The sequence below is a fragment of the Oncorhynchus kisutch genome, linkage group LG24 (genome assembly GCF_002021735.2).
Source record: "Oncorhynchus kisutch isolate 150728-3 linkage group LG24, Okis_V2, whole genome shotgun sequence".
NCBI classification, from domain to species: Eukaryota; Metazoa; Chordata; class Actinopteri; order Salmoniformes; family Salmonidae; genus Oncorhynchus; species Oncorhynchus kisutch.
The window spans coordinates 34,301,921-34,317,837 of NC_034197.2; the positions used below are offsets into that span (position 1 = coordinate 34,301,921).

General features: G+C 43.8%; 2 protein-coding genes and 1 long non-coding RNA gene across 5 annotated transcripts in view; 1 reads left to right on the forward strand and 2 right to left on the reverse strand.

The window, feature by feature from the left end:
- Positions 1 to 1,099, forward strand: part of kcnd3 (potassium voltage-gated channel, Shal-related subfamily, member 3) — a 236,896-nt gene extending 235,797 nt beyond the window's left edge. For both annotated transcript variants that reach the window (XM_031803975.1, XM_031803976.1), the window contains one exon: positions 126 to 1,099. In XM_031803975.1, coding sequence (XP_031659835.1) covers positions 126 to 303 — 178 coding nt within the window. In that variant the 3' untranslated portion in view covers positions 304 to 1,099. The remainder of the gene's footprint in view (positions 1 to 125) is intronic.
- LOC116356990 (uncharacterized) lies at positions 1,093 to 6,798 on the reverse strand. 2 transcript variants are annotated; one of them, XR_004205273.1, is made up of 3 exons: positions 6,570 to 6,798; positions 5,620 to 6,459; positions 1,093 to 5,470 (listed from the first exon to the last, which is right to left on the reverse strand). It is a non-coding gene; the product is annotated as an uncharacterized LOC116356990 (long non-coding RNA). The 2 variants fall into 2 exon arrangements; XR_004205274.1 differs by having other exon boundaries at positions 1,093 to 5,474.
- Positions 6,799 to 7,119: 321 nt separating this feature from the next.
- On the reverse strand, positions 7,120 to 13,965 carry ddx20 (DEAD (Asp-Glu-Ala-Asp) box polypeptide 20). The gene is made up of 11 exons (XM_020459458.2): positions 13,729 to 13,965; positions 11,832 to 11,926; positions 11,489 to 11,657; positions 11,247 to 11,361; positions 10,485 to 10,627; positions 10,196 to 10,334; positions 9,984 to 10,042; positions 9,692 to 9,774; positions 9,469 to 9,574; positions 8,938 to 9,039; positions 7,120 to 8,789 (listed from the first exon to the last, which is right to left on the reverse strand). The coding sequence occupies exons 1-11, from the start codon at positions 13,922 to 13,924 to the stop codon at positions 7,492 to 7,494; spliced, it is 2,505 nt and encodes an 834-aa protein (XP_020315047.1). The 5' UTR covers positions 13,925 to 13,965; the 3' UTR covers positions 7,120 to 7,491.
- Between the last annotated feature and the right edge of the window lie 1,952 nt (positions 13,966 to 15,917).

A 15,917-nucleotide genomic window follows, 5' to 3' on the forward strand; every position in this document is an offset into this window, starting at 1 on the left:
CTCTCTCTCCACTCCCTGCCTCTCTCTCTCTCCACTCCCTGCCTCTCTCTCTCCACTCCCTGCCTCTCTCTCTCTCCACTCCCTGCCTCTCTCTCTCTCCACTCCCCTCCTCTCTCTCTCTCCAGTCGCTCCAGTCTGAACATGCGTGTGGACGAACCCGCGCGTCTCAACTGCCAGAGTGGCACGATCACCACTGCGATCATCAGCATTCCGACACCCCCAGCAACCACTCCTGAGAGCGACGCCCACCCTCCACCCCCAGGCCCCGCCCTTCAGAACGTTGTGAAGGTGTCTGCGCTGTGAGAGTAGAAGCGCAGCAGGACGCGCGGACAGACAGATAGGATGGATAGACAGACTCATGCAGATAGACAGAAGGACAGTGCGAAGGATACGACAGACGAGCAGGCGAATGCTCTGAAGGCCGAGTCCCAGACTGAAGACATGGAGAAGGACTGCCTACTAGTGGAGATCTACTGTAATGACATGGACTTCCTGTAGAAATGGAGGATGGATTTTAGATACAGTCTACTGTAGGTGTCTGGGCGCTTCTGTATGTTTGAGTGTGCGTTTTGTGTGTGTTTGGTAGGTTATAAGTGTGTGTGAGAGAGAATGTGTGTTAGAGAAAATAAAAAAGGTTTGAGTTTTTGGAGTGTATGAAAGAGAAAGAGAAGCACTTGATGGGTCGCTGGAGAGATGTAGAGCAGTAAAGTCACATGTCACTGGGCACGCAGCACCTTTTGTGCTATCCGGGATCATTGGGACATCCCTACACTAAAACCTTAACCCTTACCTAACCCTAACCTTAACCCTTACCTTAACAATAACCTTCACCTAACCTTAACCCTAACCTTAACAATAACCCTTACCTCACCCTAATCTTAACCATTTTAAATTTCAACTTCAATGGGGAGTATGGATGTCCCAAGGATCCCGGATAGCAAGGACAACCTTTTTATGGTTTGGAACCTGAGTTTGACATTTGACCTGTCTGGTCTTTACATCATTACAGCAGGAAACAGTGATCATATCAAAGAAAATAACTTAGACATATTGAAATCATTAAAGTTTTCCTCTGGTTTGTTATGTTATTTATGGTTGGATTCAGTTTGATCCACTTATTCGTTGTCATAGATACATGTCAATCACCATCCAAAATCTTTTTTTCTTTTTCTTTTTTTTCTCCCCAGGTATAATTTAATTTCACAGTGAAAATTCTTAACAGATCAAACTATGGTAGGTGTCTGTGTCAGAGATACTAGTGGGTTTCTTATATTTGTGAACGTGTATGTGTGTATGCCTGTATGAGTGTGTGTGAGTTTGAGGAGCTGTCTGTAAGTGTAGCTCTTTCTGTAAGTGTCCATGGCTCTGTATATGTGTGACTAGCTGCCACTCATGGAAAGCTCCTGGACATATTTTTGTCCAAAATTCTCAGCTGGAAGCCTTTTACACAATATGTGCCTGTAAATTCTTGATTTTATTTCTCTCTTTTTTTGTAGGTCGGTTTCCCTCCCTTTGCTTTCCTTTGGGCTCTAGTTGTAGATATTCAACAGACCTTTTATGTAAACTTGCTTCATTATCCAACACCAAGACCAAAAAGGTTGTATTTAAACTTAAACCACGTCTAACTAAAAGCACAAGGTGTTTGCTGAGAATTTCTGACAGAGATCTGTCCAGAGCCTGGGTTATATTGTGAATATTGTTAATAGAATATTTTGTAATATTTTCCCATTGTTTGGCAGAGCCAGTGAAGCTGTCCTCTCTCACTCTCTTTCTCTCTCGTTGTCGTCCTGTGTATCTCTTTCTCTCTCGTTGTCGTCCTGTTGTATCCTTTCCTCCGTTCTGTGTGAAGAACAGTATGCTTTTGGTAGTTGTTTTTAGTCGTCAATGTTTTCTCCCCAAACTCAGCTGGCATTTTTCAAAGTTGTTGGGTGTCTGTAATCTTCTATGTGGATAGAAACTTGGTGTTTGTACTTTTTCTGTGGCCTTCCATGTTTTTCCCCTGGGACATTCTAGGTCTTAAATGTTTAATTTTTTTCCTGGAGAACTTGAACCTGGGACATCTGTTGTCATGGTGACCACAGAGACATGGAGGACTGGATGACACCCACCCATGGACCTAAACCAACCTTAACATCTAACACTAGCCATTTATCTTCTTGGTTACAGGGTCTGAAATGTCTCTTTACCAGACACTAGAGTTGGGCTCAGTTCACTTCAGTATATTCAGACTGAATTCAGACACCAGCCCTTCCAGAGATACAGGCACACAAAGGGGCAATGCAGAGTAGATCCATGGCATCTATCTACGACATGACACAGGACCTGTGATTCAACCAAACCAAAAGGGTTCAACTATGTTGGATCAGGAAGTTAATGGTATTGTTTATTTAGTGGATGACCTGCATTTGTAAGCACAGGTATTGTTACTTTAGAACTCGATGATGTATTCCGTGACCATAGCTCCCAGGATCTAGTATAGACCCAGTCGTTATGGGATAGAACGTTGCGATCTTGCCCTCCTGTAGGGAAAACAACCTGTGGTTACCTACAGTGCATTCAGAAAGTATTCAGACCCCTTGACTTTCTAAAAATGTTGTTACAGCCTTATTCTAAAATTGAATAAATATAAAATGTCCTCATCAATCTACACACAATACCCCATAACGACAAAGCGAAACCAGGTTTTCTAAATTTTTACAAATGTATTAAAAATAAAAACCAGAAATACCTTATTTGCATAAGTATTCAGACCCTTTGATATGAGACTTGAAATTGAGCTCATGTGCATCCGGTTTCCATTGATCATCCTTGAGATGTTTCTACAACTTGATTAGAGTCCACACTTGTGGTAAATTCAATTGATTGGACATGATTTGGAAAGCCACACACCTGTCTATCTAAGGTCTCACAGTTGACAGTGCATGTCAGAGCAAAAACCCAAGCCATGAGGTGGAAGGAATTGTCTGTAGAGCTTCGAGGCAGGATTGTGTCGAGGCACAGATCTGGGGAAGAGTACCAAAAAAATGTCTGCAGCATTGAAGATCCCCAAGAACACAGTGGCCATCATTCTTAAATAGAATAAGTTTGGAACCACCAAGACTCTTCCTAGAGCTGGCCACCCGGCAAAACTGAGCAATCGGGGGAGAAGGGCCTTGGTCAGGGAGGTGAACAAGAACCCAATGGTCACCCTGACAGAGCTAAATAGTTCTCTGTGGAGATGGGAGAACCTTCCAGAAGGACAACCATCTCTCAATCAATCAGGCCCTTATGGTAGAGTGGCCAGACGGAAGTCACTCCTCAGTAAAAGGCACTTCAGCCCGCTTGGAGTTTCCCAAAAGCACCTAAAGGACTCTCAGACCATGAGAAACAAGATTCTATGGTCTGATGAAACCAAGATTGAAATCTTTGGCCTGAATGCCAAGCGTCACGTCTGGAGGAAACCTGGCACCATCCCTACAATGAAGCATGGTGGTGGCAGCATCATGCTGTGGGGATGTTTTTCAGCAGCAGGGACTGGGAGACTAGTCAGGATCGAGGGAAAGATAAACAGAGCAAAGTACAGAGAGATCCTTGATGAAAACCTGCTCCAGAGCACTGAGGACCTCAGACTGGGGCGAAGGTTCACCTTATTCGTCTGAATACTTTCCGAATGCTCTGTAAGTTACTCCATTGGCTCACAACAAAACTTGACCTTTTTCAAATGCAATTTTCTTGTTGTCTGCTTGTTTTAGTCAATTACAAAACTACATTTAAGAGAAGTACAAAAGTCTAAAGATCACTTTCCAACATGGCCTGCTCCCTAGCATTCTCACTACTTAGAAAAACATATTGTAGGGCTTCCCTCATGCCCCTTTTCATGACGATGCTAGCAGCCACTTGAGTGAGTGAGTGCTAGCTATCTACTGACCGGAACATTAAACTAGCCAAGACCAACAACACAAACAAACAGACTATACAGCTACAAGCAGTTAGTGGAGTTACAAACGAATGGTACTAAACAAGTTAAATGTCTTACCTGTGATGAAATGTTTTCCATACATAGCCTACTTGGACTCCGCGTCCCCAAATATCCCACACCGAATAGCCTGAAGCCACAGGGCTCTTCTCGGCAGGCTCTTTCCTTATGTGGGAGCATTGCGAACTGTAGATTGGGATTTTTGACCTAACTACATGTACATTTTCAGCATGTTTTGTTATTTATGTATAACAAATATTTAACAACGAGGTTGCCAATTTTACAATTGGTGTCAATAGGAAATAATATTGGTTTTCCCCAATTTGTGGGCCTGGTCGAGGGGAAATCCGACATGGGCTATTAGTGTACGTGTAATACACAGTCAGACGCTCTCTGTCACAGAGCAAACAGAGAAACAAGCACAGCCAGGCAGGCACTTTTCCGAAGTGAATTACATCTTACTCACAGTTTCCAGGCCTGGTTGTAACACTATTTTAATTAGATTGACAGAAAAGCGGAGACAACAGCAGTCTGTAAAAGTAGGTTCACGTTATTGGGTTGAAATAGAAAAGTGTTATCACAAGTCCTGCATACCATGACTTAAATCAAATAATACGGCTGACTTTGCAGTCTAGCCTACCATGACACTGTAGGGGGGGCAGTGATCAAACACACAATACTCCCCTAAAAAGTGTCAAATCATTGTTATCTTTTCCCTAATGATTAACACTAAGGTCTGTTATTGTGTCGGTCCTCTCTCTTCTTTTTTTGTTTTCTTTTCCCTTAGCCAATTTGTCTTTTCTTTGGCTCAGTCTCTCCATCACTCTTTGCTTTCCCCTGACTCCTGTCGTTGTTGACACTAATGCTGTGCGTATCCTGTCAGTCGTTGGTTATTATTTATGACCTTGTCTTGTGTCCCGACTGTGAAAACGCCTGATAAAAACATCTATATCTGCCGAAACCACCTCTGACTCTGTCTCTTATGTCATCCACTAACAGACATTGGGGGTGGTGGGATGTAGTGTGTGTGTGTGTGTGTGTGTGTGTGTGTGTGTGTGTGTGTGTGTGTGTATTATAGTTGTAAGTAGCTTTTCTTCCTTCACTAATTGCAATTTCACACATGCTGATGACAGTAAGTACAGACGCTAAACAGTCATACCCCTCATAAAGGCATCGTTACGGCACATACTGTACAATCCCATTAGCTACTGTCTATTCAATTCATACATCTATACATGTGATAAAGAGGCTACCAGCCTGGCTAGCATGTTTTAGTATTTACCTGAATAAACTCAAACCTCAAAAGTGAGATGTTATTAGATTATTTACACATGATGATAGAATTCTCAATTGTATGAAATTATATTGTGCTGAAAGGGCACTACAATTGAATCCTCCGCAGACCAGCCTTGACTTCTGTCCAGGGGTCCCAGTTCTCAGTCCTCCTGGGTCTGGATTGATTCCTCAGCCCCTGCAGAGGAGTGAGGAGAGCAGTTTCTTGAACTCATAGCGGAACTGTCTGGCAGGGGCAGAGAGGAAAACAGGGGAGAGGGGAAGAGGGAATGAAAGAGTAGCCTACAAAATTAAACACTGTAAAAGTTGTAAATGAATATGAAAGCTGTAAAGACTCATTTTCTGATCATTTCATGATATAGCCTACTCACGGAGTCTCTGCCCCTCGTCACGATGGCGTGTATTAGCAGAATCACAACCATGGGCATCCAGAAGAGAGTGAAGGTGATGATGATGTACCCAAAGCGCTTGGCCAGTTTCCCCTCTGTCCTCTTCTGTCCCCTCTCCCTAGCGGTGGGGGTGAGGAGACACACGGACCTCACTCTCTCCTGAGCTTTCTCCGCTGCAGGGGTGCTGGTCTCCTCAGACACTGTGATCACCGTGCACCGTGGGAGTTGCAGAATCAGCAACGCTACAGCCGCTAGTAAGTATTTGACCGTTTGCCCCGGTGCTATCCGCGGTGTTGAAACAACAGAGTTCTGCCAACTCCAGATGTGCCTCGACACAGAGGGCCTCAGCTGAATCCCGCGGTCTGATACTTTGTTACCTGACTACTTTAAATATCCACACGTAGTGAATAACTATTAAAGTCAGGCTGCAGCCCCACACTGGAACCAAAATATATGCGCCAAACGTCACGTGTTTGCCTACGTGACGACGGCACATCAGGTAAAACAGATAACGTCTGGACAGAGCCAGCGAAAGGATAGCTATAAGTAACCTGAAAGCCCAGATGGCGAGGATCCAAACCGGAATCCTGGCCTTTGTCTTCTTGTTGTGAAACGGAAAAGCGGTGGCCTGGAACCGTTATATGCGGTCGCTGACCAGGGTGAGCAGTTGAACGCAACTGCAGAGGGCATAGGTGAACTGCTGCAGGGAGCAAAGCAGGATCGACTACCGCACCTCCTCTCGCCTCCCCTCCAGTAGCACAGACAGCAGCAAGAGCGGGTGTCCAGAGAGCATTTCATTTTACCCATCTGCTTGGATGTGACCTAAAATAAGCCAGGTGATATTTCAACTCCTTCCATTGACGGTCAACAGTACCACATTTAGTTTACTCATATCTTTGCAGTTAAATCAAAACGTAAAATATCTCCCAAACCTGCAGACACAGCCATGCTCCAAGCCTTTTCTCCTCTCACCAGGCAGCACAGAGCAAACAGCATACTTTTGATAGCAGCATCCTTGACCTAGCTAGCCTATGACACATGTCAATGGGGTGAATTGGTCGTAATTTAAAGTGTGTTCTGTGATTGAGTGGCATATTGAGGGAGAGACTGTTCCAAGCCTGATTTGATGAGCAGGGCTTTGCTGACTGATTGGAGTATTCAGGTTTGATCTGTGTGACCTTGCTGTTCTAGCCTGTGTTATTCTGAAGTTGACGACTCTGAGCATTTTCCAAGAATACCATCATGGCTGCATTTACACAGGTAGCCCAAATCTGATCTTTTTTTCTCCCCAATAATTGGTCTTTTGACCAATCACATCAGATCTTTTCAGAGCTGATTGGACAAAATATATATATATTTTCTTTAAATAAATAAATGTATAATCAGAATTGGCCCATGTTCTTCTCTGTGTTTCTGGAATAAGATGGAACAAAAAAATATATACTATATTATTATACGGAATGACAAGGGTCTGAAAGGAGGCATATTGAACAAAAGGATCTTTATTATAAAAGTACGTACACAAAGTAGGCATAATAATAATGCACGTAGTAAAGTCATTCATTTACCATGCAATAATATTAGCGTAAGTCCACTATTTCACATTCAAAATGAAAGACCAAAACGTGTACAGCAAAATAACATTGCTACGTGGAAATCAGTGATTTCCTTAAAATAACTGAAGAAATTATTCATGTTTGTTCACCGTTTGCTGCTTCTACAAAGAGATCTTTAATGTTTTAACCATCTTTAACTTTGTTTCACTGATAACAGCAGACATTGAGTGGAAAGAATAGCTCATGTCTTTGGGAGAAGTTTAAATCAGTTTCTCTGGTCTACGTGTGAAGCCCTGTGTTAGTGTTTTAACAGTTCCTCCATGTACACAGAGTTCATACGGTAGGCAGCCATCCAGCTGGACGCCATACTGTGGTAGCCATGGTAACCCTGGTGGTGAGAGGGGGGCATGGAGGCGTAGTAATCCTCCCAAGCTCTGTAGTAGGCCCTCCAGTAGCCCTCATAACCCTCACCATCATCCTCCTCCTCTACCTCACTCACTCTGTCCCTCTTCCTCTCACTCCCTCGATTCTCAGGCACCTTCCTCTCCTCTAAAATATCTCTCTTCTCCCCTTTGACTTTCTTAGCCGTCTCCCTACTCCACTGCTGTGCTGTAGCCTCTCTGTCCTTTGCCTTCCACAACAAAGGTTCCCCCTCCCCGGGGTTTGTACTCACAGCTCTCCCCTCTGGTCTGGGGGATCTGTGGTGGCTAGGATGGGGTACAGACGGTGAGTTGGGTTGGCTTCTAGGTGGCGTAAACTTTGGTTTCCTTGCCCCATCCAGGACTGTGGATTGCTGTGCAGATTGAGTTTGAATCGGAATGATTGGTTTGTGTTCAGATCCTCTGGTCTGATCTGTGGAGCTCTGCGTTGACTCGTCAGCCTGCCGGTCTTCCTCCATGTCACAGTCAGAGCTGGACCCATCAGAAGTTGACTCCAAAGGTGACGGGTCAGAGTTCGTCTTTAGAGGAAGCTGTGTGGGTGTTGGTGGACGCTCTCCGTTCGGTGTCATGTGTGTGTGTGTGAGTGGCACATCATCATCCTGGAGTGTATGAGACTCCTCGTAGCCGTGCTGACCGTTAAATCCCTCGCCGTCGTCTCCGTGACCTCTGAACTGTCGGATGACCTCCACCGTCCTTCCCAGCCCCTCCCTGATGAAGCTCTGGAAGTCCAGCTCTGCCTCCTGGAAGGTCATGATCCCTGACCTTTGACTCTTGAAGGCGCTGAGCGGAGGGATCTTTGGCAGGGCATCCTGTTGCTCTTTACGGGAGAGAGCTAGTGAGGCCCCAGGGACTACTGAAGCCTTGGGAGGGGGTAGGAGGACATCCAGGGCAGGGGATGCATTTTTGTGCTTCGGACCAGCCTTAGCCACAGGACTGGCTGTGTGCTGGCTCTTACATGGTCGGCTGGGTTCAGTGCTCTCTGGGTGGACAGGGCTGGGGTTCTGATCCCTGATGGGTTTAGGGGCTGGGGATTCGGTCTTAGCCCGTCTCCTTCGCTCTGTCTTGGGGAACACCTGGGAATTAGTCCCTGGTGTCAGGGCCTCCACAGTGATATCCCAGTCACAAGGCTCCTGCATCAGCCCTGGCTCTATGGGGTCTGGAGGAGTGATGATGGGGTTAGGAGATCCATCACAATAACACAGCAACACCACACACACATGCTCCATTTGTAAAAAGATGAGAAAAAAAATCCACAATCTGATCTATGACTGAAAGCAAAGGTCACAAGGACATTCAGATCTTACCTGGTAGAGCGCAAAGAATTAGGTTGCACTTCTGAGCGATGGCCATCATCTTGTTCTCCTCCTCGCCATGGCAACAGTAGGTCACTGCCAGCCCGTGTGTACCTGGGACAAAAGAGAAAACACTCCTTATGAGGACCCATCCACAACAGCTAGCAGATGTGTGTGTGTGTGTGTGTGTGTGTGTGTGTGTGTGTGTGTGTGTGTGTGTGTGTGTGTGTGTGTGTGTAAAAGAGGGAGAGGTAAAGCAAAGTTCTGACAACAGAAGGATGCCACTCCTGCCAGCCTGAGTTTGTCATGACGACCCAGTTTGTAGTCACCTAGAGGGTTCTGTCTATCACCTCCACACACACACACACACACACACACACACACACGGCTGAGTGATTAGCCAACCTGTTGACCTTGGGACCAATCTATAGACCGAGGTCTACAGCTAGTCTCTACTAGCAGTGTAAGACAGACATTAGGACCAGACTGACGTCCTAGCCCTGTGATGGCGGTATAATGGCTGTGTCGACAGGCAGAACTCACCAAAGCGTCCGGCTCGTCCTATACGGTGCATGTAGGTCTCCCAGTCCTGAGGAACATCCAGGTTGATCACCAGATTCACCTTCTCAGCATCTATACCTCTGGAGGTCTGAGAGAGGAGAGGCTGCTTTCAGCAAGTGGTACAGAAATGTTCTTTTCTTAAGGACATTTGTGAGGTTATTGTGGAGATGAGGTAGGTGTGAGGTCATGTTGCTGAAACACTCACCAGGTCAGTAGAGATGAGTACTCTACACTGGTACTGCTTCAGTTTAGACATGGCCTCCATTCGCTGGTCCTGACTCAGACTACCTACACACACACACACGTTACACCACAGCTTAGTACACCACATCAGAGCATAATACACCACATCACAGCATAATACACCACATCACAGCATAATACACCACATCACATCTGATTCAGTTTTATTATGGCAGTAGACTAGTGGTAGTAGAATATAGTAAGAGTAATGTACTCTAGTATAGTGCTCCTTGCTGGCCCTGGCCCACTCTCACCTGAGATACAGACAGCAGGAAGGCCCTTCGAGGACAAGATGTCTGCTAAATGCTGAGCCCTGTAGGGATGAAAACCATAAGAAATTATTGAACAAAAAGAAAAATGAAACAAACTACTAATAGGGAGACTACACTGCAAAACAAATTACTGTGTAGACAGTTATTCAGATAGCTCGTTGATTTTACAGTAACCCTACAGCTGAGGGTCCTACCTGGTGTGCAGGTTGGAGAACACCAGAGCTTGATTGAAGGGAACTTTACTGAACAGCTCCAGCAGGAGCAGAACCTTCTCCTCAAACACCTTATGGGGCATGGCATGGGAGCGCACCAGCTTGTAGTACTGCTTCAAACCTGAGGGGGGCAGAATACACATCTCAGTGAAATAAAACAGAGCACAATCTTCATGCTAATCATGACCCAAAATCATGGATTATCTCTGTGTCTGTCTGGGACATGATGCCTGTTGTACCTGGATGTTACTGGTTGAGCTGTGATACTGACCTATGAGTCCGGGGTCGGAGGGGTTAAGTCTGACGAAGGTGGGCTCTCTCATGTAGTGGGCCAGGTGCTGGGCAAGGGATTCTGGGTAGGTGGCAGACAGGGCTAACATCTGTTTGTTGACCGGTAGAGAGGAGAATATCCAACTAGAGATAGAATTAGGAATAAGAATATTATAATGGACATGAACCTTCTTATGATTGAATAAAACGTCAGCCATTTTGGTAAGGGTGGGGCATGGCCAATAGCCCAGTCTCCAAACAAACATTTTAAAGGCCCGCCTTTTGGCCACATACACAAAATGTTGCTGTTTTAAAGCAAATTTCTTTAAAAGAATATATGTATCGCTCCATTAACTTTTCTACATACGTTAGATCTGTCTTTAGTCATTTAAGTTTACACTGAAAACATTTCAGCATCCTGTAAATGATATATGTATATATATATTTTTTAAAGCCACTGCTAAATGAATATGAGAAAGACTGATGACAATATTTTAGGTTGACAATTCTATTACATCATTTCTGATATTTACATGCATTACTTTTTATCCTGCACGAGTAAAAGCAGGAAATGCATCACCTATGCCTTTGTCATTAATTCCAATTAGACTGGTTTGGATGTCACCCTGACCACAATGGCTGCCATTTTCAGTCCATTTAGGCTCTTTAAGGGTTTAGCCGCTCTAGTAATTGAATAGGATCTCTAGGAGAGACAGAGAGTCCGTCAGGTGGAGTTGATCGAAGACCCGTGTGTGTGTCTCACTTGATCTGGTCCTGGAAGCTGCCTTCCTCCAGTAGTTTGTCAGCCTCGTCCAGCACAAACAGACGGATGCTGGCGGTAACCAAAAGACCCAGCTCAATCAGCTGCTTGATACGTCCTGGCCAGGGAAGAACACATCGATATACAATTAGACTTATGCCACTGTTTGATACACATGATACTGTTGCCATGGTTATTTACCTATAAGACAAAGGAACTGTATAGGTTTGCCTACAGTCACTGACCTGGTGATCCCACAGCGATGTGGCACTTCTTGAGACTGATCTTGTCCTGGCTGACGGGCGTCCCCCCAATGAAGACATGACACTGCAGGCCCTCCATGGCACTGCCTATAGCCATCACCACAGAGTGGATCTGCACTGCTATCTCACGGGTCGGGGCTAGCACCAGCACCTGTCACAGGAAGGGACATTTTGGTCAATACACAATGTCCATCCTATGTCAAAGATTTGCCTGTAATCTGTCCAAATATAGAGTCAAGCAAACAGATGTCATAGATGACATTCAACCTTGACATGTGAAATGAATGCATGTCTCTGTTATGATAAATTGAGTGAGTTGAGTCACCTGTGTTGTAGTGTTCTCCATTACCAGAGAGTCCAGGGCGATGGCAGAGAACACACAGGTCTTCCCTGTGCCAGACTTGGCCTGCACTATCAGATCTGAAATACAGCACACAGACATGAGGCATGTAGGTTGCCAGCTTCCTGTCCTAAATAGCTATCTGTAAATATTATGTAAACTATATAAACACTTGCACATGCATCAGGTGACAAACACCTGAGAGCCATGCACGTGAGCCTGACGTCACCTAATAGCCTTTAAGGCTAAATCAATACCGCCCGACAAGACAACATCATCAGTCCGTTTTCGCGTTTCAATATCGTGGGCAGACTTTGAAGAGGAAGTGAGACACCACCCTTGCTGTTTTTTTCTGGTTCAATTTAACAGAGGTGTGGAATCGAGTCACAAATATGACGACTTGCAACTCGACTTTGACACCAATGACTCGTGACTTGACATGGACTTGAGCCTTATGACTCGACCTGACTTGATATCCTCCCAGAGCCCAAATATTAAAAATGATGCTATTAAAAACAAAGTGTGCAGCACATCAACTCTTCATTTAACGGATTACAGTTTGAGAAACAGTTGTGTGGCAGTGCAGAGGAACGTCGGCAGGTGAATTCAGATGGAGCCCTTGGAAAGATGATTCCCAAAATGATTATTTTCTGATATAAAGACGACGCTGTATCAACAAAAAACAGATTGCAACTTACAAAACATGCGGGAAGAAAATTACAGACGGAGGCACAAACAATTTCCAACTTTGTTCGACATTTGAAGCTGCACAAAGAACGGTAAGTCGTGGCTAATATAGCCAGCTATATATTTTTTAGTACTTTACTAGTGTATCATGTATAACGTTAATATAACGTTAAGTCACGAGCCTCCACCCAGTCAGCCAGTGCGGGAACGTGATCATTGCACAAGATTGAGCTACAACTGGCTAGGCAGTTGGTAGCCTAGATCCTGCCTGATGTTACTTCTGTTCCTAAAACCATTGACATACATTAGCCTACTGTAACCACACAGAGAGTGTGTGTTAAGGTTGGGCTATTGTGTACAAGTCAACATGGTCCAATTGCACCCCATAGGGATCCTCGACATTCGATCACTATGGGAGGAGGGGGGGGGGGGGTCTTTCTCATGGCTACCCATGTATTTCCATGGAAATATAAAGTTTATTTGGAAAGTAAAGTAATAAATATATAGATATTTTTAAAAGCATTCATGATTTGCGTAAATGTAATATACTAACTATTACTCTTGTTAAAAATATGAAATGGTATTACATTTGGTCGAGCACGTTATGACTTGTTTAGGACTTGAGACTTGAAGGTCTTGACTTGAGACTTGAGTGCTAAGACTTGAGACTTACTTGTGACTTGTAAAACAATGACTTGGTCCCACCTCTGCAATTTAAGTCAATGAACTAAGTAGACCAGACCCAGCTGCTATTGCATTGGTGTCTATGGGAGACAATGATAAAAGGCCTGAGTGAACTATCTTAATTTATCCACCATCTTTGGTTATTAAATGTAACAAAACATTATTTACAAAAAGAGATCTATTCATAATTTTTTTTGAGAACACAATTTTTTTTACAAGCATGATAACTACTTTTAATTTATGGTTGACGCAGCTTGTTGGCAAATCGGCGTTTCTCAACGAGTTCAAAGCACGTGAATGCATCAAACTAGTATTTATGACTTCCCAACTGGTAACTTCCACCATCCCACTTGGTTATCAACGCGGCATAAATTCAAATGAGAGTCTAAACAGACTAGAAAACAGACTAGAAACTGACTAGAATAGAAGAAGTTAGGTGGTTAAGACATAAAATTGCTAGCTAGCTAAGACGTAACGTTAACTACTGTAGACGCTGACGACCAGATCATACCGAGTCCGCATCGCCCCAACGGAATGGCTTTGAGCTGGATTGGAGACGGTTTCTTGAATCCAGAAGCCGCCAGTCCATCGAGCACGGGCTGAGACAACAACAGGGCGTTGAAGTCGATACCGCCCGACAAGACAACATCATCAGTCCGTTTTCGCGTTTCAATATCGTGGGCAGCCTTCTTCATTGAGGAAGCCATGTTTCAAACAAACCGGGTAGTATCGCGAGATGTTGCTGTTTCTCGTTATTAGACGTTTTCTTTTTTGTGTCCCTGTTTGTCGCCATCTACTGTACGGTTAAAGATGGTGGATAAATTAAGAATGCATATAAGGGGGTGGCTCTCTTATAGGCACCAGTGCGATAGCAGCGGGGTCTGGTCTATGTGGTTTAATGACCATTGTTTTGGTCAATAAAGTGTGTCTGTTCTTAGTCAGAGTTCTATGAGTCAGAGGGGAAATCTCAATTGCATTCTCTTCGAGTCCTCTCTCCTCGTCTCCAAGCAAGAGGCCCGCCCCTCTGACCTTCTCCTCCAATGGGTTTTGAGAAGGAGACGAGGAGAGAGGACGTGTGGAGTATGTAATTTAGATCTTCCCTGTGCATGTCTCTTAACATTTATTTAGCTGATGTTATCCATAAAATCTGCATCTTTTAATGATAATACCAGATAGCTTTTCCTATTATCCGATAACACACACACAGACACAGACACATACATGGTGAGAGAGAGGGATAAGTACATTTTAGGCTATCAGAAGGCTACTTATATTTTAGGCTACCAGGTATCTCACCACAAGCAATTATGTCAAACTATGGGTGTTCAAGGAAGCCATCACGTAATGGTTTTATCATACTTGTCCTCTGAACATTTGAATAGGCAGGCCTGTCATTGGTCAGCTGCCCACAAGTAAACTGTCCCTGCGAGAGGCGATGACCCATCAGGTGAGAGGAGAGAACAGATGGCGCGCCGGAGGGGACAGAGTGACAGATCTGACAATGCATTGAGGTATGGGGTTGAGGGGTTGAAGGCTTTGGACTGAGGAGAGTTATACACTTCAAGGCAGGCCAGATCATTAAATTAAATGCAAAACATGATTTCTGAAACACATTCTAATAGACAGGAGTAAGCCCCTTGATGTGATGAGTGAATTATTAGAAAATACAACTTGAATCCCCTTGTAGTATTGCATGTAAAGAGACAATGAAGCAAAACGGGGCATGTAAAATGATCCATGAGCACCAACATGGGAAGTTCATAGTAACATGTCAAAGTATGTGTCAAATGAAAGCTAAGAGTCTATATTTTTAAGAGATTAAGGCATAGATACATTTTCAATATGTTCTATCTTAAATATTAGAAATTAGAAAGTGCTTTAATTTCTGGTCAGATGGAAAAATGGTCTTTGAAAACATCTACCAGAAAAAGTCTTAAAAGGTATTAGAAATATATCAAAACACAACCATGTTGAAGTAAAGACCCCTGCCAAATAATACAGACTTATATTTAGTATTTGCCTTCTGTAAGTTTGAGACATTGACCTTAGCCTTCAAATTCTGTTACCAAAATCCTGCAAATCTTTAAGATATTTTCAAATTTCTCATGAGGAGGGAGGATAATGAAAGTTCAGAGAAGTAACAATTAGTTATATTGTGTTTTTACTGATATCTATTTGGTTTATAATTTTTATTTAACGAAATTGGTCAAATAATTTCCAAATTGGTAAAATAATTTCCCACAAACCAGTAACAGAATTACTGCAATTCAATTGGCTAAAATTGGAAGTCGTAGTAGTCACAAACCACAGTTGTCACCTGCTAGCTGCTACAGTCCACTGGCATACTGTTATGTTCTGCTAACTGGCATACTGTTATGTTCTGCTAACTGGCATAGTGTTATGTTCTGCTAACTGGCATACTGTTATGTTCTGCTATGCTAACTGGCATACTGTTATGTTCTGCTAACTGGCATACTGTTATGTTCTGCTAACTGGCATACTGTTATGTTCTGCTAACTGGCATACTGTTATGTTCTGCTAACTGGCATAGTGTTATGTTCTGCTAACTGGCATACTGTTATGTTATGCTAACTGGCATACTGTTATGTTCTGCTAACTGGCATACTGTTATGTTCTGCTAACTGGCATAGTGTTATGTTCTGCTAACTGGCATACTGTTATGTTCTGCTATGCTAACTG

What these genes read in the sequence shown, in the direction of transcription:
- ddx20 (XM_020459458.2), bottom strand. Translation starts at nt 13,924, where the DNA reads ATGGCTTCCTCAATGAAGAAGGCTGCCCACGATATTGAAACGCGAAAA. An exon ending in GTTGGGGCGATGCGGACTCG is followed by an intron (nt 11,927 to 13,728) that starts GTATGATCTGGT and finishes GCTGTATTTCAG; the next exon opens with ATCTGATAGTGCAGGCCAAG. An exon ending in AATTCTTTGCGCTCTACCAG is followed by an intron (nt 8,790 to 8,937) that starts GTAAGATCTGAA and finishes TCACTCCTCCAG; the next exon opens with ACCCCATAGAGCCAGGGCTG.